Source organism: Lepisma saccharinum, chromosome 4 (genome assembly GCF_977018435.1).
Source record: "Lepisma saccharinum chromosome 4, izLepSacc3.1, whole genome shotgun sequence".
Lineage (NCBI taxonomy): Eukaryota > Metazoa > Arthropoda > Insecta > Zygentoma > Lepismatidae > Lepisma > Lepisma saccharinum.
The window spans coordinates 59,920,148-59,946,110 of record NC_139232.1 but is presented as its reverse complement, the minus strand read 5'-3'; the positions used below and the strand labels follow the sequence as shown (position 1 = coordinate 59,946,110).

The 25,963-nt window shown below is 37.5% G+C and overlaps 1 protein-coding gene across 1 annotated transcript in view; it reads left to right on the top strand.

Moving 5' to 3' along the window:
* Positions 1 to 3,863: 3,863 nt before the first annotated feature.
* LOC145987163 (S-adenosylmethionine-dependent nucleotide dehydratase RSAD2-like) overlaps positions 3,864 to 25,963 on the top strand; it is a 106,223-nt gene continuing 84,123 nt past the window's right edge. Inside the window, exon 1 of the mRNA XM_083121674.1 lies at positions 3,864 to 4,182. Coding sequence (XP_082977800.1) covers positions 3,873 to 4,182 — 310 coding nt within the window. The 5' untranslated portion in view covers positions 3,864 to 3,872. The remainder of the gene's footprint in view (positions 4,183 to 25,963) is intronic.

The following is a 25,963-nucleotide window of genomic DNA, read 5'->3' as shown; positions in this document are numbered from 1 at the left end:
ATCTAAGTTAGTTTCAACTGTCTTCAATTTTTTAAAAATATTATGATCATAGTCATTAGCATTCCCAAGCTTAGCAAATTTTCTTCGAGAACATTCTTCTTTTTGTGCATTTTATCTCAATAAGGATTTTTTTTAATACTCTTCACGGAGATACGTAATATGAAGTAAGAATTAAAAATACACATTTGTGCTGATTGAAGTTTTTTCAAATGGAGCTTTTCTTGCCACATACCACAGAAAATCTCCTTGTGATGGGGTGGTTGGAACACTTAGAAGACTTGTATAGACATCAACAGTATCAAGTAACAAGTTCAGCAATGAAGAACCAATTCCATAGAAATAGTATTAGAGGCATACCTTTCTTATTAATCACGTAAGGTGAAATGATAACAACCTGCAGTACAATGTGTCAGCGATTGCAAAGTACTATACAACAGCACCAGGAAGATTAAGTATGCACTGTTTTGAACTTAGGCTACAGGTTATTTACAGTGTTCGGTAAGTTACTTTTGACAAGTAACCGAGTTTCAGTTACTCATTTAAAAAGTAACTCAGTTACAGTTACTGGTACTTTGAAAGTAACTGAGTTACTTTACAGTTACTGTAAAATAAACTTACAGTTAATGATCATTGATTTGTGTAAAAATTACAAATTGTGTTTCTAGTACATAATCCGTATGTCTTCATAAACCTACATTACTACTGCAAATAAATGATGAAACACAGAATCAACTTTTCTTGAACGATTTTAATTAAGAAATCATTTGAATGCTGACCACGGTATTTTTAATACGGTGTCATTGATTCCACTTGCACCTATTTCTTTCTCCTCCATTCCAAGTTCAACAAAATCCGAAGATCCACTCCTTCAACGATGACTGTTTCCTAGCTCGACAGTCCACCTAAAACACTGAAGTTTTCACATGCAAGTAGATATGAATTAAAGTAAAGCGTGGATGAAGTTAGCATGCAACAAAGCATAGCTTCCTTGACAGGCCAGCAATTCCAAGAAAATCCTTTTACGTAGCATCCAGAGAAAGTACAGGTATATTTTTTTACAGTTGGGAACAAAAAATGAGAACGGCACAATTTATAGTGCATGAAATTTTGGCAATGCATAGTATACAATCGAGTAAGTATTTTTCGGTACTATCTTCATGGGCGTAACTTGGGAACTTGGGAACTAACTTTGGTTGAGAGAATCAAATAGTGTCAAAGATTATTTGCTAAATACATTTGAAAAATCACAATAATTACTCTTTTTTTGTTTGTTCCTAAAGTGCCAGGAGGTACACAAAATATATTTAACTTGTAGGTTTTAATTAATCTATAAATTTTGGATAGGGAAAATGATTCCCTTTGCCCCCACCAGGTTACGCCTATGCTTACCTTCACACATAGTGAACAGAAATTTTGAATATTATACCTCAAAATATATTGTACTTCAGACTTTGTGCTAAATACATAAGTATTTTTAATAAGATTAACTTTTAATGCAAATGATTTTTTTATCACCCTGTCTCTGAACCGCCCATCCCAATTTTTCCATCAAGCATTAGTACCCACTCTCAGCTACCTGTATATAAAATTTGGGTGAAATTGAAGGGGGGGCATTGTACGAAATTCGCTCTTGAATTTAGTCATTTATTTTTCTAAAAAAATACATGAAACTATACATAAAATACATGATTATTGATACACTGATCAGAAACTTTATTTAAATGAAAGCTTACACTATCCTGAGAAAAAGAAATCAAACTTGAAGTTTCTACGGCAAACCTGAGAGAAGATACTATAATTTATAGCCTAATGCGTGTCATTCAAAGTGGAGCCGCATGTGGCGTACAGGGAGATTTTTAAAATCACGTAATTTCTGAACCCCTTGACCAATCTCAAAAAAGTTGTCATTTTTGTAACCAGCATCAAAAGTTCTATAAGTATACCGAATTTCATCAAAATCGGAGATGGTGGGTGACATTTTCACAAAATTCTGGATGATTTGACATGGAATGACCCTTTCAGAACTTAAGCACCTCAGGTACAGTCTGCTGCCCTCGTTTTTCTTAACAAGGGTGGTGAACAGGAGTACACTTTCCTTCTCAGGAAGCACGCGACGACGACTGTACATTTTCTGGATGTGGTTTGTAGATAGTCCAGAAGTTACGGACTTTCTATCCAGAATACCCTCGACAAAATCTGAAAAGAGTAATAAAACAGACAAAAAGGAACAAATTGCACCCTACGCAACAGAGAGCCAGGCGTGATGCCAAAAAAAGGAATGCAATCTCCCGTCGAGGCCAAAAATCACCTATATGCCATGGCTCATATTAACAACTAGTAGAAGGCGGGCTTCCTTTCTGAAGGACAAAGACAGTTTCACAAAGTTCCAACTTCGTAATAATTCCAGATCCAATCAATTGGAAGTGAGATCGGATTCTGCTATCGTGTATGGAGAGCTGTACATTTGATATGCTTGCGAGACCCAGCCTCCATCCTCACACGGCCTCAGCCTCCGAACTTCATCTCGGCCTCCGGCCTCACACGGCCTCAGCCTACGACAACCAACTCGGCCTCGGCCGCAAACGACCTCAGCCTCCAAGCTCAAGGTCAGCCTCCGAACTCCATCTCGGCCTCCAGCCTCACACGGCCTCAGCCTCCGGACTCCATCTTGGCCTCCGGTCTCACACGGTCTCAGTCACTCCAACTCGGCGTCAGCCTCGCAATGGTCCTGGAGGCTAATGCTGGACATCTCTGATTGCCACCAGCACTGTATAGAAGGATACATTGAAGCGGTATGAATCACGTTTTCAAATGTTGACAGCATGAGAGAATCTTGTTTGCATTGGTCCATTTAAAAAAGCAGCTTGTAGTCTCAAAAGAAATTGAGTATATAGGAATACACAGTTGTCAGTTTTGGTAGCAACTTGCTGTAGGCTACTCGTCGAACGACAATGGTCTGAGGTATTTTGAAATGAAAATGAATAGTTTCCGACAATGCTAGTTCTCGGGTGAAATCGTAGATCCAAGGCAGCAATAATTGAATCGAGGCAAGGCAAATATTTCCCGGCAAAGGTATTCGTCTACACTTCTTGATGGATAATGCAGAATCAAGAACGAGAATACGGGAAAAAGCCAGGGAGAGGCAAATGCCCCCCCCCCCCCCCTGCCCTTATGTATGGCGCCTATGTCCGTGCCTCCTCATAGTTATAAAAATCTTGATCTGATTTCCCTGTAATTATATTCCGTTTTGTTTCCGCTTGCTCCATCTTGTTACCATCTCTACTGTAAAGTGGCGGAAAATAGTACAAAATAGTGTTCGATGCTCAAATATTACGTCAAACATGAATTATAAAGCAGTGGTGAACTTAATAATCAGTATTCTGTGGCTTTATATCGAACCAAAATACAACTTATTAAAGCAAAATGTTATTATGTCAAAAATTTCAAGCACTAATCATTAACAAGACATATTTCATTTCGCAGATAAATACTACAAATAAAATTAATGTATACACTGCCATCTGATTGGAAATACTTAAAACAATACTACTTCTAATCCTTCAACTTGTAGCAGTGAGTGTTACAAGCAGCGTGGGAATTAACAGGGGAAATGCCGGAGAGTTCTTCCCATGAAGAACTTAATCCTTGGCAAAAGAAAATTATTCATTTCATTTCCTCAGGAGAAACTGTCACAAACATCAGACCATCGGAAAAAATATTTTATCTACAATACACCCGTCTTGCGTCATCATGTCACTTTTGCACTACCGAGCTGTTTATTCGACAGCTTTGTGCCAACAGTTGGCAACGCTGACGTATGAAAGCGCGTATAGCTCGAACCTTGTAGTGTGAATTTAGATGCAATAGACTTCATGGCAATAATGCGTTCGGTCGAGTACTTGTACTATTTTTACCAGTATTTTCTCGGGTTCTTCCGTGAAATTTATGACAGATTGAATGTGTTTGGTGTGAAGAAGGAACAGTACGGAAGTGAAGAGTTGACAAATGCCGAAAGAGATGAATTTCCGCAAAATGTGAACCGACCAATTCCAACGAGCGTAAACTATCATTTCACTCGTCGGTGCAATTACGAATGTGGATTCTGTTTCCATACGGCAAAGACATCTTTTGTACTTCCCATTGAAGACGCAAAAAGAGGACTTCAGCTTCTCAAAGATGCTGGTAAGTCGATTATATTTTTAAAAACATAATTTAATTATATCAATCTCGGTACGGTGCTTCGATGGTTGCATTCAGCGATTGAAGTGACTGCAAGGCCCCCAGGAGAACTTTTTCACAGGGGGGGGGGGGAGCAGTGCTTAAGTGATGCTTTCCCCCAGTTAAGAATAAATTTCATATGTACTTAATCTGCCGTCTCACGGCACCCCTCGTCCATGTTTTCACGCTACACTTGCACCATTTAAATTAATGAAGCATCTCCAGATATCTCGGGGCCCCTCGATTGATTGAATGGCTGTTTTAAGCCCACTTTATTCACAATAAGGCTAATCTGGTCTGGGCCTACAGTTTAAAATAGGATCCGAAACACTATGTGCCTACACCGGGTATCGAACCCAGTACCCCTTGATTACAAGGCGACGACGTTACCACTATGCCATCGGGGAGGGCGCCTGTTCGGTGGAGCTGGAGGTTTTAACATGGTGACAATGAGACAACAGGGGTAGGGGAGAAAACAGAGGAGATCCTTCCCTTAAAATAATATAAAATTCAACGTGTAATTAAAATAATAATAATAAAAAAAGTTTATACGTACCTTGTACGATGAACAGTCAAAGACAGTTCTGGATTATAATTATCCCAATGAAAGTCAACGTGGTTTTTACAAGCCAGAGGTGTCCGTGGCTGAATGATGAGTCGGGGGAAGGGAAAATCAGAATTAATTCATTTACTTTAGCTCATTCCAAGTCACTTTTGCTACTAAAGGCAACATATTCAATTCGTTAAATATAGAAGAGTGAGAATTTAGAGGGGCAGATCAAATAGTGTTCGTTAAAGCAAAAAAAAGAAAAAACTTTCAGTAATACAGTAGCATAGTAGTAGACACGCTGCAATAAATAACTTGTGAGGATTATGACATGATCTGGGGACGCCCGATGTACGGTTAGATTGTTTTGTAAAATTAACATTTTAAAATTACGTCTACGCATTTAAATGGTCATACTGTTCATGAAAGTATTAGTCTTCTGCAGGCCCGTACCCAGGGGAGGAGTCGGGGGGGCCATGGCCCTCCGCTCGAACCATGAAATATTTAAATATTAATCTGTAAAAAGCAACGAAAATAACATCGACGATTTTGCAAATTTGTAAAAATGTCAATTTTGTTCTTGCATAAATAAATGTGTTTGTTGTGTAAAAGTCTGCAATGATGGGTAGTTTTAGTTTTATAATCGTTGATGCAAGGCTATCAGATGTCCGGTTTAGCGATTTACTCGGGACAGTCAGTCCATTACTTTTAATCCCTGTCCCGACTTTTTTCAAACTGTAGTCGTGCTACAAAAATGTTTCTTCCTTTTGTTAATGCACATTTAGATATGTTCTTTATTGTAATAATAATATTAATGAGCAACATTAAATTTATAAATATATTATTATCTATACAGAATTATCATGACTTTTCAATGGCGCTGGTATAAGAAAATTAATGGAAATTTGAAAACATTGTTAATTTGCGGAACACAGAACTGTTTTAATACTTCAGAGAATTGAATGTAAACAGTAAGCACTAAGCTGTAGGACCACAAGTTGCAACTATACAATTGTACGTTTATTTCTAGTATTAATATTGCCATAATATTGGTGGCCACATTTAATACTCCAACACCATTCTCCAACCGCCTTGACGGAGTGGTTAGCAAAGGGTTCCTGGCTCGAATCTCAGCTTGTGCATAGGTGTTCTTTCTGAATGTGTACCTTCATTAATTTCATCACATCATCGCTCATCCTCATCGTCGGGATTAGAAAACGTGGCAGAAAAGCAACCAAAAATAACCTAATTGAATCAACTTCACAGCATGTCTGATATTCTCTCTTTGTTCCACGTATTCGGATCTACCAATCCCTCTTAAAAGCAATTATGGGTACGGTTCTTAGCAACATATACAAAATGAAGATGAAACACGAATGAAAGTCTGATATACTTAATTATGAAATCTTATTGATAATTATTAACAGAAAGCAAGAATTAAATAAAATCGAACACTTAAAAAGCATTTCAACATTTCAACTATTTTGTAAAAAAAAACACTCACTCACTCACACACATCTCTCTCTCTCTCTCTCTCTCTCTCTCTCTCTCTCTCTCTCTCTCTCTCTCTCTCTCTCTCTCTCTCGGTCTCTCTCTCTCTTTCTGTATGTGTATATATATATAAACATGTTTGGATCTGGCTCCTCCCTCAAAAAAATTCTGCGTATGGGCCTGGTCTTCTGTTAATCATGCGGGACATTAGTGCGACCGGAAGAAACTTTCCGGGACACCGGGACAAATATGATACAATTCCGGGACGAATAGCAACTCTAGTTAAAACATTTCTCGCTCGTAATTGCTCTGTGGCCTTCTCAGCACAGCAGCCAGCATATGGCGTACACTCATGGACACTTCTTAACTGCTATAACTCTTATTCAGTCTCAATAGGTGGGACATCAGGATTCGCACCGCCGCCATGTTTCCGGCAATGCTGTTTGTCGTGTGCAAGGAAATACCCACCACACAGCGTTCGTTACACCTGCGCCAAGTGCACGCTTAGTACTGTGTAAACTGTCGGTAACATTGCATAAAAATGCAACGAAAAGGCCAACTCTAGTTCACCTGTGTTTATTTACTTGAACTAGCTACATGGGATCAGTTTGTTTTCGTATTTATTAATGGTTTGGATTCTGCTTGAAATATTTACATCCAGTAAGTAACCTATGTTTCCCGCTCGGAGTGGGAGAAAGTGGTCATCGACGACCTTGAGTACAGATTAAATGAATATTCCAAGCCATTATCTTCTATGTTTCGTTTTATCGTTTCTTCAAGCGCAGTAATTTGATATCTTGAGATGTCCAAAACAGTAAGTTGTTGAAAAACAGTAATTTCACTCCTTGCTTTAACAATTTGGGATATGCAGACCTCAGTGACGCAGTGGTTAGCACAACGCACTACGATGCTAGGGGTCCCGGATTCGAATCTCGGCCTGGGCATGACTGATCTTAACGACTAGCCAAATATAGCAGAAAAACGAAGTAAAATAAATCAATCAATTTGAGACACTTTGATATATCATCAAAGCAGTGCTTTTTTTCTGAAAGTACGCAAAACCTACTACCGGCACCTTTTCACATGAATAGGATAACAATTAATAACAGCTTGTGTTAACGAATGAAATATAAATAATCAAGTACAAGGATTCAATTATCAAGATGAATTTAACTTTGAATGTTATCATTTTTATCGTCAAACTTATCAACACCTTTCTACCAGATAAAACAATAACAAGGAAACGCTACATGCAAGTATGATAAAAAAAAACAGTTCAATCCATTTGAAGTAAGAGCCACAGAGAAATGCGCTATATGAACTTACCTGAAAAGAAATGTTCACCCCACCGCTCTGTACTGTTTGTTTGGTTCATTAACGTTGTCACGATTTATTCTCGCCATGGCGGCTTATTCTAATCAACAATCGGAAAATTCTGTGAAGTGAATTGCACCTTCTGTTCTTTCTCGGAAAATCCTAGGATAAACATGAATGCCTGTTAGACATAAACAACCTAATATTGAACAAAGTATAACATCATAAACAAGGTTCAAATCACCCCCGCCGGCTTGAATTCCTAATGTTTACATGTAAACATTCTTGCAAGAACCCCGCCACAATCATGACTGCTCGATCCCACAATGCAACAGTTTGTGAGGTAGGTGAAACACACCTATAGAATCGTTACAACCCAGAAGTGTCCATGACTGTACAGCCAACGGCAAAGATAATAGTAGGCAAATTGTCCATCACTTTTCGTAAGTTTGTGTTCATTGTGTTCATTGTCCACGTCGTGTTAAATGAAATTAACGATGGGGGAAATATTAAAGAATAAAATCTCAATTTCAACGAACTGGATAAATCTTATAAATTTGAACATTTCATATTCTTAGTGGTATAATCGCAGGAAAAATTTAAAATCTTACGTGGAAGATTTTATCTTGCTCTGAACTCAGTCAAAATGCATTTCGCACCGATCTAATACATTCACTAATGCATTCTAAAATGTTATTGAATGTTTAATGTCGATAATTTGATCAATGCATCAATTCTTGACGGTGAGACAATATTTTCTGCAACTACTACTCTAGTCTCTCATCCCAGTCTCTTTCTGTTCTTCTCCTCTCCTTCTCCAGCTTCTAACCCCTCCTTCTCCTCTGCTTCTATCTCATATTCCCTCCCCTACTGTTCTCGCCTCTTGTCTCCATCCCACTCTTCTCCACTCCTCTTATCTCCTCTCCTGTCTTCGATTTACAACTCCACTTCCCTTCCTCTCTATTTTATTTTACTCTACTCTCCACTACCCTCTTCTCGTCTCATCCTCTCCTCTCATCTCGTTTTTCTTCTCCTCTTTGCCCCATTTTCCTCATCTCTCCTCGCATCTTTTTCCATTCTTCTCACTACTTCTATCCTCTTTTATCCTCTCCTCTACTTTTCCTCTTCTCCTTTCGCTTTCTATTTTCTCCTCTCCTTTGTCCCCTCTCGTTTCCTCTCTCCTTTTTTCCTTTGCGTAGACTCATCAGCGATGAAATACTAGAATATCGTTTTTCTTTCTTTCAGAAATAATTTTGTCATTTGCGATATAGTGCTGATATATTTAATAGTTTTATACAATAATAATTGATTTTATTCCTTTATCATATTTCATAAATATCTATTGTGCATGTGGCAACCCTGAAATTAAGCCTAAATCTACACGCACGCAACCCACCAACACATTTTGTAAGTTGGGTTGTCTAGTTTAAAATGTCGCTGTCCTAAGACTTTTGAGAGACGCTGTACAAGGCTTAGGCTGAGTTTAACCCAGCTTGATATTATGTCGGAACTAATTTTGATACCATCAATGTTTGTATATAATAGTTCATTTCGGAAATAAACCTGCAATGTTGGAAAGCGGACAAACCGAACGTAGTCTTCTTTGTTTGGCACACACCGCCTATTAGCGATTTCCTGCCAGAGGTCCTAGTTGGTAGCAGTTCATTTTACTCAAAGAAAGCCTTCACTTTAGTAACACTCTTCTTTTTCTGATACCATGTCTCTAAAGTCTAAACACGTGCGTGTTTTGCTATGTGAAAGTTTGTTTACTTTTGAAGTCGATTTTGTGTTTCCGTGCAAAGCTGTACAAGATCCACATGACGTCAGTCCGTGGTTCGTAAAGTAGAGACGAGAGGGACATCGGAAATGGGATATCCACACGTTGTAATTGTTTATAAAGAGTATTGCGATGTTGTTGCCGAAGTGGGCAATGGAGAAATAAATGGGTGATTGATTGTGTAGGTTCTCCACACTGACAGGAAGTTACCGGCACTGTATATGAACTGGTGTGTATAACGACGTGACCGGTACGTGTGCATGCGCATGGTAAACACTAATACTGCAGCGGGTAAATTCATGTTTTGAAACCAATGACGGTTGTTCCGACTTGTGCATGCCACTTGTAGGTAGTGGTATTTTGTAGTTGTTGGATGCACCAATCGTCCCATTGTTTTTCTAATTTGATTTTGACCCGTGGGTGTTCGCATCGGGGTAACGTGTTCTTTCGTTCTCGCTTGTTTAGCCATGACATCGACGCGATCTTGAAATTTATTGAGTTCACTTGCGCTTGGTAGCGCTTGAAGTACTTTCAATGCGTCCGTGAGAATTAAAGAGTGATCGAGTCGTAATTGCAGGGCAAGTTGTAACGCTTTAAACATAGCATAACATTCCGCCGAGAAGATAGACATATCTGGTGGGAGGGAAAATTGTCGAGTGATGTTATGAGATGGTATGTAAGAAGCACATCCCACTCAGTCTGCAGACTTCGACCCGTCAGTATTAATAAAAGTTGATGCGGGCCAGAATGTTCGATAATTTTCGTGTCTGCCATGATCTTCATAATGTATCAGACAAACTGATCGAATCCCAAAAAAAAAAAAAATAAGAAAAAATGACATCCTATCTACAGAGACCAACCACTTAAATTTGTTTGTTTGTTTTACACTATAAATACAAAGAAAGGAAAAATAACAACGTTATACTCTTCAGAACTGAGGTCCTGTTATCACTTGCAATATTGTGTTATCGTCTTTCTAAAGATTAAGAACGCCCCTATCGCCGTTCGTGTGAATCCGTCTGAAGTCAACAGTTTATACATTAAACCGTGGTTGCTGTATATTTATATTATAACACTTTTACATTTTTCTAAAATTTCGGTAATAAAATATTAAACTTCTTGAATAAAACAGAATTTTTCAAGTAGCAGTATGTAAATAATATACAGGGTGCGGCAAAAGTAACGCTCTTTTCTAAGTGAAGTATGAAGCGAATATTATCGAGAATGTTTAATTGTATATCACCTGTTGAGTTAAGATTTTAATAATGTTTGTTTTTAGATCCAATAGGTGAAATGGTCATGTAGATTGCCATACCTAATTTTATCTAGTGTAAACCGAAAACTTTCGGGGAGGGGCTCGAGCCCCCTAAGCCTCCCCTTGGATTCGTACCTGTTTAGCACAACGCACTACGATGCTAGGGGTCCCGGATTCGAATCTCAGCCTGGGCATGACTGATCTTAACGACTAGCCAGATATAGCAGAAAAACGAAGTAAAATAAATCAATCAATTTGAGACACTTTGATATATCATCAAAGCAGTGCTTTTTTTCTGAAAGTACGCAAAACCTACTACCGGCACCTTTTCACATGAATAGGATAACAATTAATAACAGCTTGTGTTAACGAATAAAATATAAATAATCAAGTACAACGATGCAATTATCAAGATGAATTTAACTTTGAATGTTATCATTTCTATCGTCAAACTTATCAACACCTTTCTACCAGATAAAAAAATAACAACGAAACGCTACTTGCAAGCATGATAAAAAAACACCAGTTCAATCCATTTGAAGTAAGAGCCACAGAGAAATGCGATATATGAACTTACCTGAAAAGAAATGTTCACCCCACCGCTCTGTACTGTTTGTTTGGTTCATTAACGTTGTCACGATTTATTCTCGCCATGGCCGCCTATTCTAATCAACAATCGGAAAATTCTGTGAAGTGAATTGCACCTTCTGTTCTTTCTCGGAAAATCCTAGGATGAACATCATGCCTGTTAGACATAAACAACCTAATATTGAACAAAGTATACCATGATAAACAAGGTTCAAATCACCCCCCGCTGGCTTGAACTCCGAATGTTTACATGTAAACATTCTTGCAAGAACCCCGCCACAATCATGACTGCTCGATCCCACAATGCAACAGTTTGTGAGGTAGGTGAAACACACCTATAGGATCGTTACAACCCAGAAGTGTCCATGACTGTACAGCCAACGGCAAAGATAATAGTAGGCAAATTGTCCATTACTTCTCGTAAGTTTTAGACATATCCCATTGTGTTCATTGTCCACGCCGTGTTAAATGAAATTAACGATGGGGGAAATATTAAAGAATAAAATCTCAATTTCAACGAACTGAGAAGTGGAGAAAAATTGGATAAATCTTATAAATTTGAAAATTTCATGTTCTTAGTGGTATAATCGCAGGTAAAATTTAAAATCTTACGTGGAAGATTTTATCTTGCTCTGAACTCAGTCAAAATGCATTTCACACCGATCTAATACATTCTCTAATGCATTCTAAAATGTTATTGAATGTTTAATGTCGATAATTTGATCAATGCATCAATTCTTGACGGTGAGACAATATTTTCTGCAACTACTACTCTCCTCTCATCCCAGTCTCTTCTGTTCTTCTCCTCTCCTTCTCCAGCTTCTAACCCCTCCTTCTCCTCTGCTTCTATCTCATATTCCCTCCTTTACTGTTCTCGCCTCTTGTCTCCATCCCACTCTTCTCCACTCCTCTTATCTTTTCTCCTGTCTTCGATTTACAACTCCACTTCCCTTTCTCTCTACTTTATTTTACTCTACTCTTTACTCCCCTCTTTGTGTTTATATTGTGTTATAGTTGTGATGTATTTGTGTGTGTCTTGTGTAGTAGTTGTGCTGTCTAATGTGTTTGTGTTAGTCTTGTGTAGTAATTGTGCTGTCTAATGTGTTTGTGTTAGTCTTGTGTAGTAGTTCCTCCATTCATATTGGGGGTTAGGCGTAGAGCTGACAACTCTGCACTGTAAAACAAAATGTCAAGAAACAGCAATATAAGGCCATGGATGTTCCCAAGGTAAAATATTCCGGAGGTAAAATAGTCCCCCGTTCGGATCTCCGGGTTGGGACTACTTTGGGAGGTCCCTGGACTAAGGATATGATCTACGTTAGGAATAAGGATATTAAATTAGGCACCTGGAATGTTCTGAGCCTTTACCGGCCTGGGGCATTTCAGTGTACAGTTAATGAGATAGTTAAGTATAAATTAGATGTAGTAGCTGTCCAGGAAGTTAGGTGGCTAGGAGAAGGGAACTGTAAAACTAAAAATTATACTTTTTTCTATGGTGGTACTGAAAATCATAATTTTGGAACAGGCTTTTTCATAAATAATAGAATTATCTCGGCTCTTAAAACAGTAGAATTTATTAATGATAGGATATCATATGCAGTTTTACAGGGTAGGTGGTGTAAAATTATTTTAATAAACATACATGCACCAACGGAAGATAAAGATGATAATACTAAAGATGATTTTTATACAGAGTTAGAACAGGTCTTTGATAAATTTTCTCAGTATGATATGAAAATTCTGTTAGGTGACTGTAATGCACAGATTGGGAAAGAAGAGACATTTAAACCCACGATTGGTAAAGAAAGTCTTCATGAATTAAGTAGTGATAATGGTATAAGATTGATTACTTTTGCAACCTCAAAGAATTTAATTGTGAAAAGTACCACTTTTAAACATAAAGATATCCATAAATATACCTGATCTTCTCCAGATGGTAAAACTCATAATCAGATAGATCATATTCTCATTGATAAGAGAAGGCATACTAGTATAATTGACGTTCGTACACATAGAGGTGCTGACTGTGCCAGTGACCATTATTTAGTAATTGCTAAATTAAGAGAAATACTCTCAGTGATAAATCATAAGCAACAAAATCTAAAAGTTTTAAAATTTGATACAGGAAAGTTTACTGATGAAAGAATTAAAAAAGATTACCAAATTAAACTGTCAAATAGATTTGATGTTTTGGAGGATTTAAATGATGATGAAAATATAAATGAAACAGACTTAAATAAAAATTGGGAGCACATACGTAATACAATAGAATCAGCAGCTAAAGAAAGTATAGGATACCATAAACCGAGAGAAAAAGTAAGCCATGGTTTGATAATGAATGTCATAATCTAATAGAAATAAGGAATCAGGCTAGACTTAGGTGGTTAAATAACTCTGATGATACAAATCTAAACAATTATAATAGAATAAAGCGAGAAGTTAACCGCACGTTTAGAAGTAAAAAAAGAGATTACTTGAAAAGCAAAATTAACGAAATTGAAACAAACAGCAATAATAAAAATATCTGAGATTTATATAAAGGTGTAAATGAGTTTAGAAAGGGGTGGCAACCTAAAGTAAACTCGATAAAAGATAAAGACGGTGATTTTCTAGCTGACCCAAGCGATATTCTAAATAGATGGAAGAACTACTTTAATGACTTTTAAATGTTCATGTAGGAGATACATCAGAAGTAAATGAAGTCCACACAGCAGAACCTGTAGTTCCAGAACCTAACTTGACTGAAGTTAAAGATGCTATTAAAAGGCTAAAGAATAACAAAGCACCTGGCATTGATTTAATACCAGCTGAGTTAATTAAATATGGTGGAAATTCATTAATATGTCAAATTCATAAATTAATTTGTTTAATATGGAATAAAGAAGAAATCCCTAAACAGTGGAAAGAATCCATAATTGTTCCTGTGTTTAAGAAAGGTGATAAAATGAACTGCAATAATTACCGTGGAATTTCTCTACTCTCAACAACATATAAAATATTATCTAACATTCTTTTAACAAGACTAACCCCATATGCTAATGAAATTATAGGTGATTATCAATGTAGATTTAAACGTAACAGATCAACTACAGATCAAATTTTTCACATCAGACAGACACTTGAAAAAATGTGGGAATATAATCAAAATGTCCATCAGCTATTCATTGATTTCAAAAAAGCATATGATTCTGTCAAAAGAGATAAATTATATAATATATTAGTAGAGTTTGGAATACCTAAGAAGCTTGTTAGTATGATAAAAGTATGCACCCTGAGACAGAAAGTAAAATTCGTGTAGGTATTAATATGTCGGACAAATTTACAATTCATGATGGGTTAAAACAAGGAGATGCATTATCTCCATTGCTCTTTAATTTTGCCTTAGAATATGCTGTTAAGTAGTGGGATTTGTGGTATTATAAACGCGATAAAGGAAGAGCTCCCCCCAAGCAGAATTGTCTACACTTAAACCTAGCTCAACATGCCCATATGAGCTTTTTGCTCAAGTGTGGAACCCCCTCTAATCTAAGATTTTTGTAAAAAAGCCCTCATGGATTCCATGAGAAAGGAAGAGCCCCTCAGATTGATGTGCCTATACTTACAAAAAGGCACTTCTGTGAGATTGTTGTCCATAATTCTGTCAAAAATATGCTCCTCTTGATATTTTTTTCGGCCACACTTAAAACTAGGCCACGACACACATACACACCTACACACACCCACACCCACACACACACACACACACACACACACACACACACACACACACACACACACACACACATACGCACACACACACACACACATATTGACCTTGACCTTGACCCCGACCTTGACCTTGACCTTGACCTTGACCTTGACCTTGACCCCGACCTTGACCTTGACCTTGACCTTGACCTTGACCTTGACATTGACCTTGACCTTGACCTTGACCTTGACCACACCCACCCACATACACACCTATACCCACCCTCATACACACCCACACCCACCCTCATATACACCCACACCCACCTACACACACACCCACACACACCCACACCCACCCACACATATTTACTTCCGGTCTACTTGTGGCCTATTTCTGGTTTATTTATATTGCATCATGCTGTGCAACATCTAATAAATTATTAGATACGTGTTGTTTTCTGATTGGTTGCTTATGACGTAATGTGATTATGTGTTATATTCTGATTGGCTTATTGTTTCAGATGTGTCGTTTTCCGATTGGTTGCTTATGACGTAATTTGATGATGTGTTATATTCTGATTGGCTTATTGTTTCAATGCGGTCCGTGCCTAGGGATATAAAGAGATTTTGCATTGCATATCAGCCAGTATTGTAAGAGCTGTTGAAGAGTAAGGTTGTATTGTTCCAGTGCTGCTTATATTTTTTAATTGCAGATTTGTATAAATTGAATTACAAATCACACTGCTGAACCCAACTGATCCAGCATAGAGATATGATTTGAACCCCAAGAAATTTTATATAAATACCAAAGCCAAAAATATTAACACACACACACACACACACACACACACACACACAGCACTGTGCTGAACCCAACTGATCCAGTATAGAATTTTGAATTGAAGCCCAGGAAATTGTATATAATAAACAACAACAAAAATTTCATAGCTATACACACACACATGCACTAGGTATACACACTAGGTATACAAAGCACAGTGTTGAACCCAACTGAACCAGTATAGAATTTTGAATTGTATCCCAGGAAATTGTATATAATAAACAAACAACAAAAATGCCGAATCAAAAATATTGTAATCAATGCAATAAAAATATATTTAGCTCTAATTGGGCCAGACACCAAAAGATTTGTAACCCAGACAAACGCAGAACTCCCACAAAAATTTGCCCCAAATGCAATAGAAAATATAGCATGGAATATTTCACATATAAACATAAAGGTACTTGCTCTGCACAGTCATCAACATTGCCCCCACAAGCATCTACATCTGGTCTGAAAAGGAAGCATGAAACACCTCTTAATGCCAGAGCAGCAAAGCAGCCACGCTATGAAGCTATCCATAGCAGTTTTAATGGCCAACTTAGGGATTATCGGCTTGTATCAGAGCCAAGATGTGGTATTGAGAATTTCTTGAACAGTGTAAAACCTGATGTACAGGCAATTCTAAATGCACAAAATGGCTCTTATAAGCTCTCTCTCAAATTGTTTGTACAATATAAGAAACCAAATGGCACAAAATTTACACAGCCCCACATAACAGAAACTGTACCGGTATATTCAAATGCAAATTCAGACACAATAATAAGCAGTTTGATAGATCAATTGAACATTAAACACTCTGAATTTGCAGCAAAAGAGTCTGGATGGAGCCTATGCGGTTCTTCACACAAGCTCTATGTTAATATTTCTGAATTCAGCCCATTACAAGGCTCTACATATCTGCCATTACCTGCAAATATTAAAAACAAAAGAGCCGTGGTTAATATTGAAAATAATGATAATAAATGCTTTTTGTGGTGTATTTTAGCTGTTCTGTATCCAGTTTCAAGGGATCCTCAGAGAATAAGTTATTACAAACAACATGAACATGATTTTGATGAGGCAATGGAGGGTTTAGAATATCCAATGTCTGTTCAGAATATTGATAAATTTGAAAAAAGAGCCAGGGATATGAATGGTAGACAATTATCTATTAATGTATATATTTGTTCCACTGGTCGTGATAATTGCTTGATAGCACCTCTCAGAATCAGTACATTTGTTGATGAATCTACTGTTCCGATTGATTTGCTCTTAATTGAAGGGGATGACACACACCATTACACTCTGATACATAATCTTCTAGCTTTAGCGAGAACACAACTAGACAAAACCAATACAATATTCAGGTTGTGCAGAAGATGTTTAACTGTATTTGATGGTAGAAAAACGGTGAAGGGGGTTCGTAAAGAGAATGCAGAAATTGCTAAGAACAAATTAATTGAGCATCTGAAATACTGTGGGAAGCATAAACCCGTTCATATGGTGATGCCCAATCCAAGTGAAAATTGCAAATTCAAAAAGTTTGAAGCCTTGTTGGAACACCCAGCATATATTGTCTGTGATTTTGAATCGATCCTCAAATCTCTTGTATTTTGTAGCCCAGATCCTGAAGAATCTTCAATTACACCATACCAGCTACATGAACCTTCTAGCTTTTGTTATGTGGTTGTACAGGATGGTGTTGTTACTAAAGAATATTCATACTTGGGGCCAGATGCCATCAAAAAATTTGCACATAGAATAGAAAATGAGTGCCGTGACATAGCATATAATATTTTATTAAAATCAAAACCCATGTTGCCTTTAACAGAGGATCAGATTGAAGATTTCAACAATGCAGAAAAATGCCGGGCATGTGATTCTGAATTTTCAGATACAAATATCAAGGTGAAACACCATTCTCATACAGATGGTAAATTCTTAAAGGCCCTGTGTAATAGCTGTAATATTAAGATCAAGAGACCAAGATTTGTCCCCATATTTTGTCATGGAGCATCCAATTATGATTTTCATCATCTGATCAGGTACGAGGGGTTTGAGAAGCAGAATTTAAATATTTTAGCTGAAAATGATGAGAAATATATATCTATTAGCAAAACAATTAAAGTTAATGGATTTTCTATTCAAATAAGATTTCTTGATTCTTACAGATTTTTACCTGCTAGCCTGGATACACTGGCCACTCAATTACCTGATGGTGAATTCAAAATCACACGTGCAGTGTTTCCAAATCAGGACCCGAAATTAATTAGGCGGAAGGGTGTATATCCATATGATTATGTTACAGATTTTTCTAAATTTGATGAGTGCTCCCTGCCACCACAACATGAGTTTTACAGCAAAATCAGAGGATCTGGAATCACTGATGAGGATTATCACCGTGCCCAATTGGCGTGGGACAATTTAAAATGCCGGACATTTGGTGATTATCACATGGCATATTTGAAACTTGATGTGACCATCTCAGCAGATATAATGCAGACATTCAGAAAATCTTGTATGCAAAATTATGGACTGGACCCAGTGTATTTTTTCAGTGCCCCGGGCCTAGCATGGGATGCAATGTTTTTAAACACCAAAAAGCAATTGGATCTGATCCAAGATCAAGATATGTATTTGTTTATGGAGCAAGGTATAAGAGGGGGGATGGTGCAATGTTCTCAGAGATATGCCAGAGCAAATAACAAATATATGCCTGATTATAATCCAGCACTGCCATCAAATTATATATTGTATGTGGATGCAAACAGCCTCTATGGTCATGCCATGATGCAAAAACTGCCATATGCAGGGCTTGAATGGATCGAAAATTTTAATATTGAGGATCTTCAGAACTATGATGACAGAGAACATGGCCTGTTCTTAGAGGTTGATCTGACAATTCCAGATTATTTACATAACAAATTTTCTGATCTGCCCCCAATTCCCGAGGTTCAGTGCTCACCTGGCTCTAAACAGAAGAAGCTCATGATGACACTGGAGTCAAAACAGGGTTGTGTTACATATTACAAGAACCTCCAGTTCATGATGAAACATGGTGTTCAAGTGACCAAAGTTGGAAAAGTTTTGAGGTTCAGGCACTCAGAATGGTTGAAGCCATATATTGATACAAACACGGAGCTTCGAACATCTGCAAAGAGCGAATTTGATAAGGGATTGTTTAAATTGATGGTAAATTCTGTATATGGCAAAACAATTGAAAATGTCAGAAAACATACCGATGTTAAAATAATTACTGACCCCAGCCTGAGCAAAAAATTGGTTGCAAAGCCTAATTTCAATTACAGAAGAATTTATGATGAAGATATGGCACTTTTCAACATGAAAAAAACAAGGATTAAGTTTGATAAACCTATTTATGTAGGGGCTGCAATATTGGAATTGTCCAAATTACATATGTTAACGTTGTATTATGATGTGTTGAAACCTTTTTATGGTGATAATGTAAAACTGATGTACATGGATACGGATAGTTTTATTCTTGATATTCAAACAGAAGATGTTTATCAAGATATGTCACAGCCTGAATTGTTCAAATACTTTGATACCAGTGAATTGCCAGACCATTTGAATATTCAACCCCACAACAAAAAAGTGCCCGGCAAGTTAAAAGATGAGACACTTGGTGATGTTATTGTGGAATTTGCTGGGTTAAGTGCCAAGATGTACAGTTTTAAAACATGTAGTGGTGTTGCTGCTAAAAAGGCCAAGGGTATTGGCAGAGTAGCTGTGGAAAAAGAGCTTAAATTTGAAGATTATAAAAATTGCCTCAAATCCCAGAGCTTAATCAAAACATCAGAATCCAGAATTCAGAGTGAAGATCACTTATTGACTTCAAATGTTGTAAGAAAAGTGGCTCTGGACCCACATGATGATAAGAGATGCATTTTATCATGTGGGTCCAGAGCCACTTTTCTTACAACATTTGAAGTCAATAAGTGATCTTCACTCTGAATTCTGGATTCTGATGTTTTGATTAAGCTCTGGGATTTGAGGCAATTTTTATAATCTTCAAATTTAAGCTCTTTTTCCACAGCTACTCTGCCAATACCCTTGGCCTTTTTAGCAGCAACACCACTACATGTTTTAAAACTGTACATCTTGGCACTTAACCCAGCAAATTCCACAATAACATCACCAAGTGTCTCATCTTTTAACTTGCCGGGCACTTTTTTGTTGTGGGGTTGAATATTCAAATGGTCTGGCAATTCACTGGTATCAAAGTATTTGAACAATTCAGGCTGTGACATATCTTGATAAACATCTTCTGTTTGAATATCAAGAATAAAACTATCCGTATCCATGTACATCAGTTTTACATTATCACCATAAAAAGGTTTCAACACATCATAATACAACGTTAACATATGTAATTTGGACAATTCCAATATTGCAGCCCCTACATAAATAGGTTTATCAAACTTAATCCTTGTTTTTTTCATGTTGAAAAGTGCCATATCTTCATCATAAATTCTTCTGTAATTGAAATTAGGCTTTGCAACCAATTTTTTGCTCAGGCTGGGGTCAGTAATTATTTTAACATCGGTATGTTTTCTGACATTTTCAATTGTTTTGCCATATACAGAATTTACCATCAATTTAAACAATCCCTTATCAAATTCGCTCTTTGCAGATGTTCGAAGCTCCGTGTTTGTATCAATATATGGCTTCAACCATTCTGAGTGCCTGAACCTCAAAACTTTTCCAACTTTGGTCACTTGAACACCATGTTTCATCATGAACTGGAGGTTCTTGTAATATGTAACACAACCCTGTTTTGACTCCAGTGTCATCATGAGCTTCTTCTGTTTAGAGCCAGGTGAGCACTGAACCTCGGGAATTGGGGGCAGATCAGAAAATTTGTTATGTAAATAATCTGGAATTGTCAGATCAACCTCTAAGAACAGGCCATGTTCTCTGTCATCATAGTTCTGAAGATCCTCAATATTAAAATTTTCGATCCATTCAAGCCCTGCATATGGCAGTTTTTGCATCATGGCATGACCATAGAGGCTGTTTGCATCCACATACAATATATAATTTGATGGCAGTGCTGGATTATAATCAGGCATATATTTGTTATTTGCTCTGGCATATCTCTGAGAACATTGCACCATCCCCCCTCTTATACCTTGCTCCATAAACAAATACATATCTTGATCTTGGATCAGATCCAATTGCTTTTTGGTGTTTAAAAACATTGCATCCCATGCTAGGCCCGGGGCACTGAAAAAATACACTGGGTCCAGTCCATAATTTTGCATACAAGATTTTCTGAATGTCTGCATTATATCTGCTGAGATGGTAACATCAAGTTTCAAATATGCCATGTGATAATCACCAAATGTCCGGCATTTTAAATTGTCCCACGCCAATTGGGCACGGTGATAATCCTCATCAGTGATTCCAGATCCTCTGATTTTGCTGTAAAACTCATGTTGTGGTGGCAGGGAGCACTCATCAAATTTAGAAAAATCTGTAACATAATCATATGGATATACACCCTTCCGCCTAATTAATTTCGGGTCCTGATTTGGAAACACTGCACGTGTGATTTTGAATTCACCATCAGGTAATTGAGTGGCCAGTGTATCCAGGCTAGCAGGTAAAAATCTGTAAGAATCAAGAAATCTTATTTGAATAGAAAATCCATTAACTTTAATTGTTTTGCTAATAGATATATATTTCTCATCATTTTCAGCTAAAATATTTAAATTCTGCTTCTCAAACCCCTCGTACCTGATCAGATGATGAAAATCATAATTGGATGCTCCATGACAAAATATGGGGACAAATCTTGGTCTCTTGATCTTAATATTACAGCTATTACACAGGGCCTTTAAGAATTTACCATCTGTATGAGAATGGTGTTTCACCTTGATATTTGTATCTGAAAATTCAGAATCACATGCCCGGCATTTTTCTGCATTGTTGAAATCTTCAATCTGATCCTCTGTTAAAGGCAACATGGGTTTTGATTTTAATAAAATATTATATGCTATGTCACGGCACTCATTTTCTATTCTATGTGCAAATTTTTTGATGGCATCTGGCCCCAAGTATGAATATTCTTTAGTAACAACACCATCCTGTACAACCACATAACAAAAGCTAGAAGGTTCATGTAGCTGGTATGGTGTAATTGAAGATTCTTCAGGATCTGGGCTACAAAATACAAGAGATTTGAGGATCGATTCAAAATCACAGACAATATATGCTGGGTGTTCCAACAAGGCTTCAAACTTTTTGAATTTGCAATTTTCACTTGGATTGGGCATCACCATATGAACGGGTTTATGCTTCCCACAGTATTTCAGATGCTCAATTAATTTGTTCTTAGCAATTTCTGCATTCTCTTTACGAACCCCCTTCACCGTTTTTCTACCATCAAATACAGTTAAACATCTTCTGCACAACCTGAATATTGTATTGGTTTTGTCTAGTTGTGTTCTCGCTAAAGCTAGAAGATTATGTATCAGAGTGTAATGGTGTGTGTCATCCCCTTCAATTAAGAGCAAATCAATCGGAACAGTAGATTCATCAACAAATGTACTGATTCTGAGAGGTGCTATCAAGCAATTATCACGACCAGTGGAACAAATATATACATTAATAGATAATTGTCTACCATTCATATCCCTGGCTCTTTTTTTCAAATTTATCAATATTCTGAACAGACATTGGATATTCTAAACCCTCCATTGCCTCATCAAAATCATGTTCATGTTGTTTGTAATAACTTATTCTCTGAGGATCCCTTGAAACTGGATACAGAACAGCTAAAATACACCACAAAAAGCATTTATTATCATTATTTTCAATATTAACCACGGCTCTTTTGTTTTTAATATTTGCAGGTAATGGCAGATATGTAGAGCCTTGTAATGGGCTGAATTCAGAAATATTAACATAGAGCTTGTGTGAAGAACCGCATAGGCTCCATCCAGACTCTTTTGCTGCAAATTCAGAGTGTTTAATGTTCAATTGATCTATCAAACTGCTTATTATTGTGTCTGAATTTGCATTTGAATATACCGGTACAGTTTCTGTTATGTGGGGCTGTGTAAATTTTGTGCCATTTGGTTTCTTATATTGTACAAACAATTTGAGAGAGAGCTTATAAGAGCCATTTTGTGCATTTAGAATTGCCTGTACATCAGGTTTTACACTGTTCAAGAAATTCTCAATACCACATCTTGGCTCTGATACAAGCCGATAATCCCTAAGTTGGCCATTAAAACTGCTATGGATAGCTTCATAGCGTGGCTGCTTTGCTGCTCTGGCATTAAGAGGTGTTTCATGCTTCCTTTTCAGACCAGATGTAGATGGTTGTGGGGGCAATGTTGATGACTGTGCACAACAAGTATCTTTATGTTTATATGTGAAATATTCCATGCTATATTTTCTATTGCATTTGGGGCATATTTTTGTGGGAGTTCTGTATTTGCCTGGGTTACAAATCTTTCGGTGTCTGGCCCAATTAGAGCTAAATATATTTTTATTGCATTGATTACAATATTTTTGATTCGGCATTTTTGTTGTTTGTTTATTATATACAATTTCCTGGGATACAATTCAAAATTCTATACTGGTTCAGTTGGGTTCAACACTGTGTTTTGTATACCTAGTGTGTATACCTAGTGCATGTGTGTGTGTATGGCTATGGAATTTTTGTTGTTGTTTATTATATACAATTTCCTGGGATTCAATTCAAAATTCTATACTGGATCAGTTGGGTTCAGCACTGTACTGTGTGTGTGTGTGTGTGTGTGTGTGTGTGTGTGTGTGTGTGTGTGTGTGTGTGTATGTGTGTGTGTGTGTGTGTGTGTGTGTGTGTGTGTGTGTTAATATTTTTGGCTTTGGTATTTATATAAAATTTCTTGGGGTTCAAATCAAATCTCTATGCTGGATCAGTTGGGTTCAGCAGTGTGATTTGTAATTCAATTTATACAAATCTGCAATTAAAAAATATAAGCAGCACTGGAACAATACAACCTTACTCTTCAACAGCTCTTACAATACTGGCTGATATGCAATGCAAAATCTCTTTATATACCCTAGGCACGGACCGCATTGAAACAATAAGCCAATCAGAATATAACACATCATCAAATTACGTCATAAGCAACCAATCGGAAAACGACACATCTGAAACAATAAGCCAATCAGAATATAACACATAATCACATTACGTCATAAGCAACCAATCAGAAAACAACACGTATCTAATAATTTATTAGATGTTGCACAGCATGATGCAATATAAATAAACCAGAAATAGGCCACAAGTAGACCGGAAGTAAATATGTGTGGGTGGGTGTGGGTGTGTGTGGGTGTGTATGTAGGTGGGTGTGGGTGTATATGAGGGTGGGTGTGGGTGTGTATGAGGGTGGGTATAGGTGTGTATGTGGGTGGGTGTGGTCAAGGTCAAGGTCAAGGTCAAGGTCAATGTCAAGGTCAAGGTCAAGGTCAAGGTCAAGGTCAAGGTCAAGGTCAAGGTCGGGGTCAAGGTCAAGGTCAATATGTGTGTGTGTGTGTGTGTGCGTATGTGTGTGTGTGTGTGTGTGTGTGTGTGTGTGTGTGTGTGTGTGTGGGTGGGTGGGTGTGGGTGTGTGTAGGTGTGTATGTGTGTCGTGGCCTAGTTTTAAGTGTGGCCGAAAAAAATATCAAGAGGAGCATATTTTTGACAGAATTATGGACAACAATCTCACAGAAGTGCCTTTTTGTAAGTATAGGCACATCAATCTGAGGGGCTCTTCCTTTCTCATGGAATCCATGAGGGCTTTTTTACAAAAATCTTAGATTAGAGGGGGTTCCACACTTGAGCAAAAAGCTCATATGGGCATGTTGAGCTAGGTTTAAGTGTAGACAATTCTGCTTGGGGGGAGCTCTTCCTTTATCGCGTGTATAATACCACAAATCCCACTACTCTGTTAGGAAGGTAAAAGAAACTAAAGAAGAGTAGAGAGGTAGCACTTCTTTCCTACGCGTCAGCAAAAAGTCGATGCGACTGGTGTTATGTTATATCCGGTCGTAGTGGTGTACGAGCAATTTTATTGTTGAGTCAGCAGAACGTGTCTGATCACGTTGAAGACATCGGAAGCGGTGGGGGGAGGGGGTCAATGGATTTGTCACGTTGTTTCTTGATGTATGCTAACCTAACACATGCTTATATTTGTGTGTGTGTGTGTGTGTGTGTGTGTGTGTGTCTGTGGAGGAAATGCGCGCGCAACCATTGCGTATCATGCAAGGACATGAAGAAATGATTTAAAGATGGCGCCGAAGGTGTTGTACCCCGAAAGTTTAGCGGCTAAGGTTATTGCTCTGTAAAACAAGAGGCGTCGAGGGTTCGATTCCTGGTAGAGTCAATATTGATTGATTTATAGATTGAGTTAGTTTTTTTAAGTCCATTTTATGCACGGTAAAACTAATCAGGATTGGACCTACAGTTGAAAAGTGGTGATTCGGACCACTATGTGCCTCCACCAAGTATCGAACCTGGAACCCTTTGATTACAAGGCGACGATGTCAATATTGAATGGTCTCGATTAGCCTGTGTGTAAATAAAGGCAACAAAATGGTTGAGTTCGAAAATCGAGTTGGGTTAGTGGTTAATGTTGTCATCTGGCAATGAAGAGGTCGCGGGTTCGATTCTCTAGGTAGTTAAATGAGGCCAATTGTTTTGTCCCGCCATTATAGGTCCCCGATTAGTCCATCTGTGCATAAATAGTGTTTGAATAAAATCAATATGGCGGCCGCGTTTTGTATTTAGCGGCGGCGGCGCGGGGGGTGTTTTTTATTCCGCGAGATGTTTTAACCAAGTGGTTGAGGGTTCGATTCCCAATGTTGGTGAAAATTGGATATTCAATTGTATTTGTTTAAAAGTTCCGATTAGCTTTTTGTGCACAAAGAGAAAATGAACTAATTGGAAATAGGATGTTTATGCTGTAAGGAAAAGGTCCCGGGTTCGATTCACAATGTCAAATTGGCTGATAATGATGTTGTTTTTAAAATAAAAAAAAAGAAGTGTTGTGAGTCCCCATTAGTATTTATGCAGGAACAGATATTAAAAATCAAAACAAAATGGCTGTGACTGGTGTTTAGTATTCGAAAGGTTCCAGGTTCGAGTTCCTAGTTATATTTTTTTTTTTAGTTTACAGAATTAGTCCCCATTTATTGCGTTTTGGCGAACATGTCCTCCCCCTTTGTGGCATTTGGACATGTTGGAGATATACATAG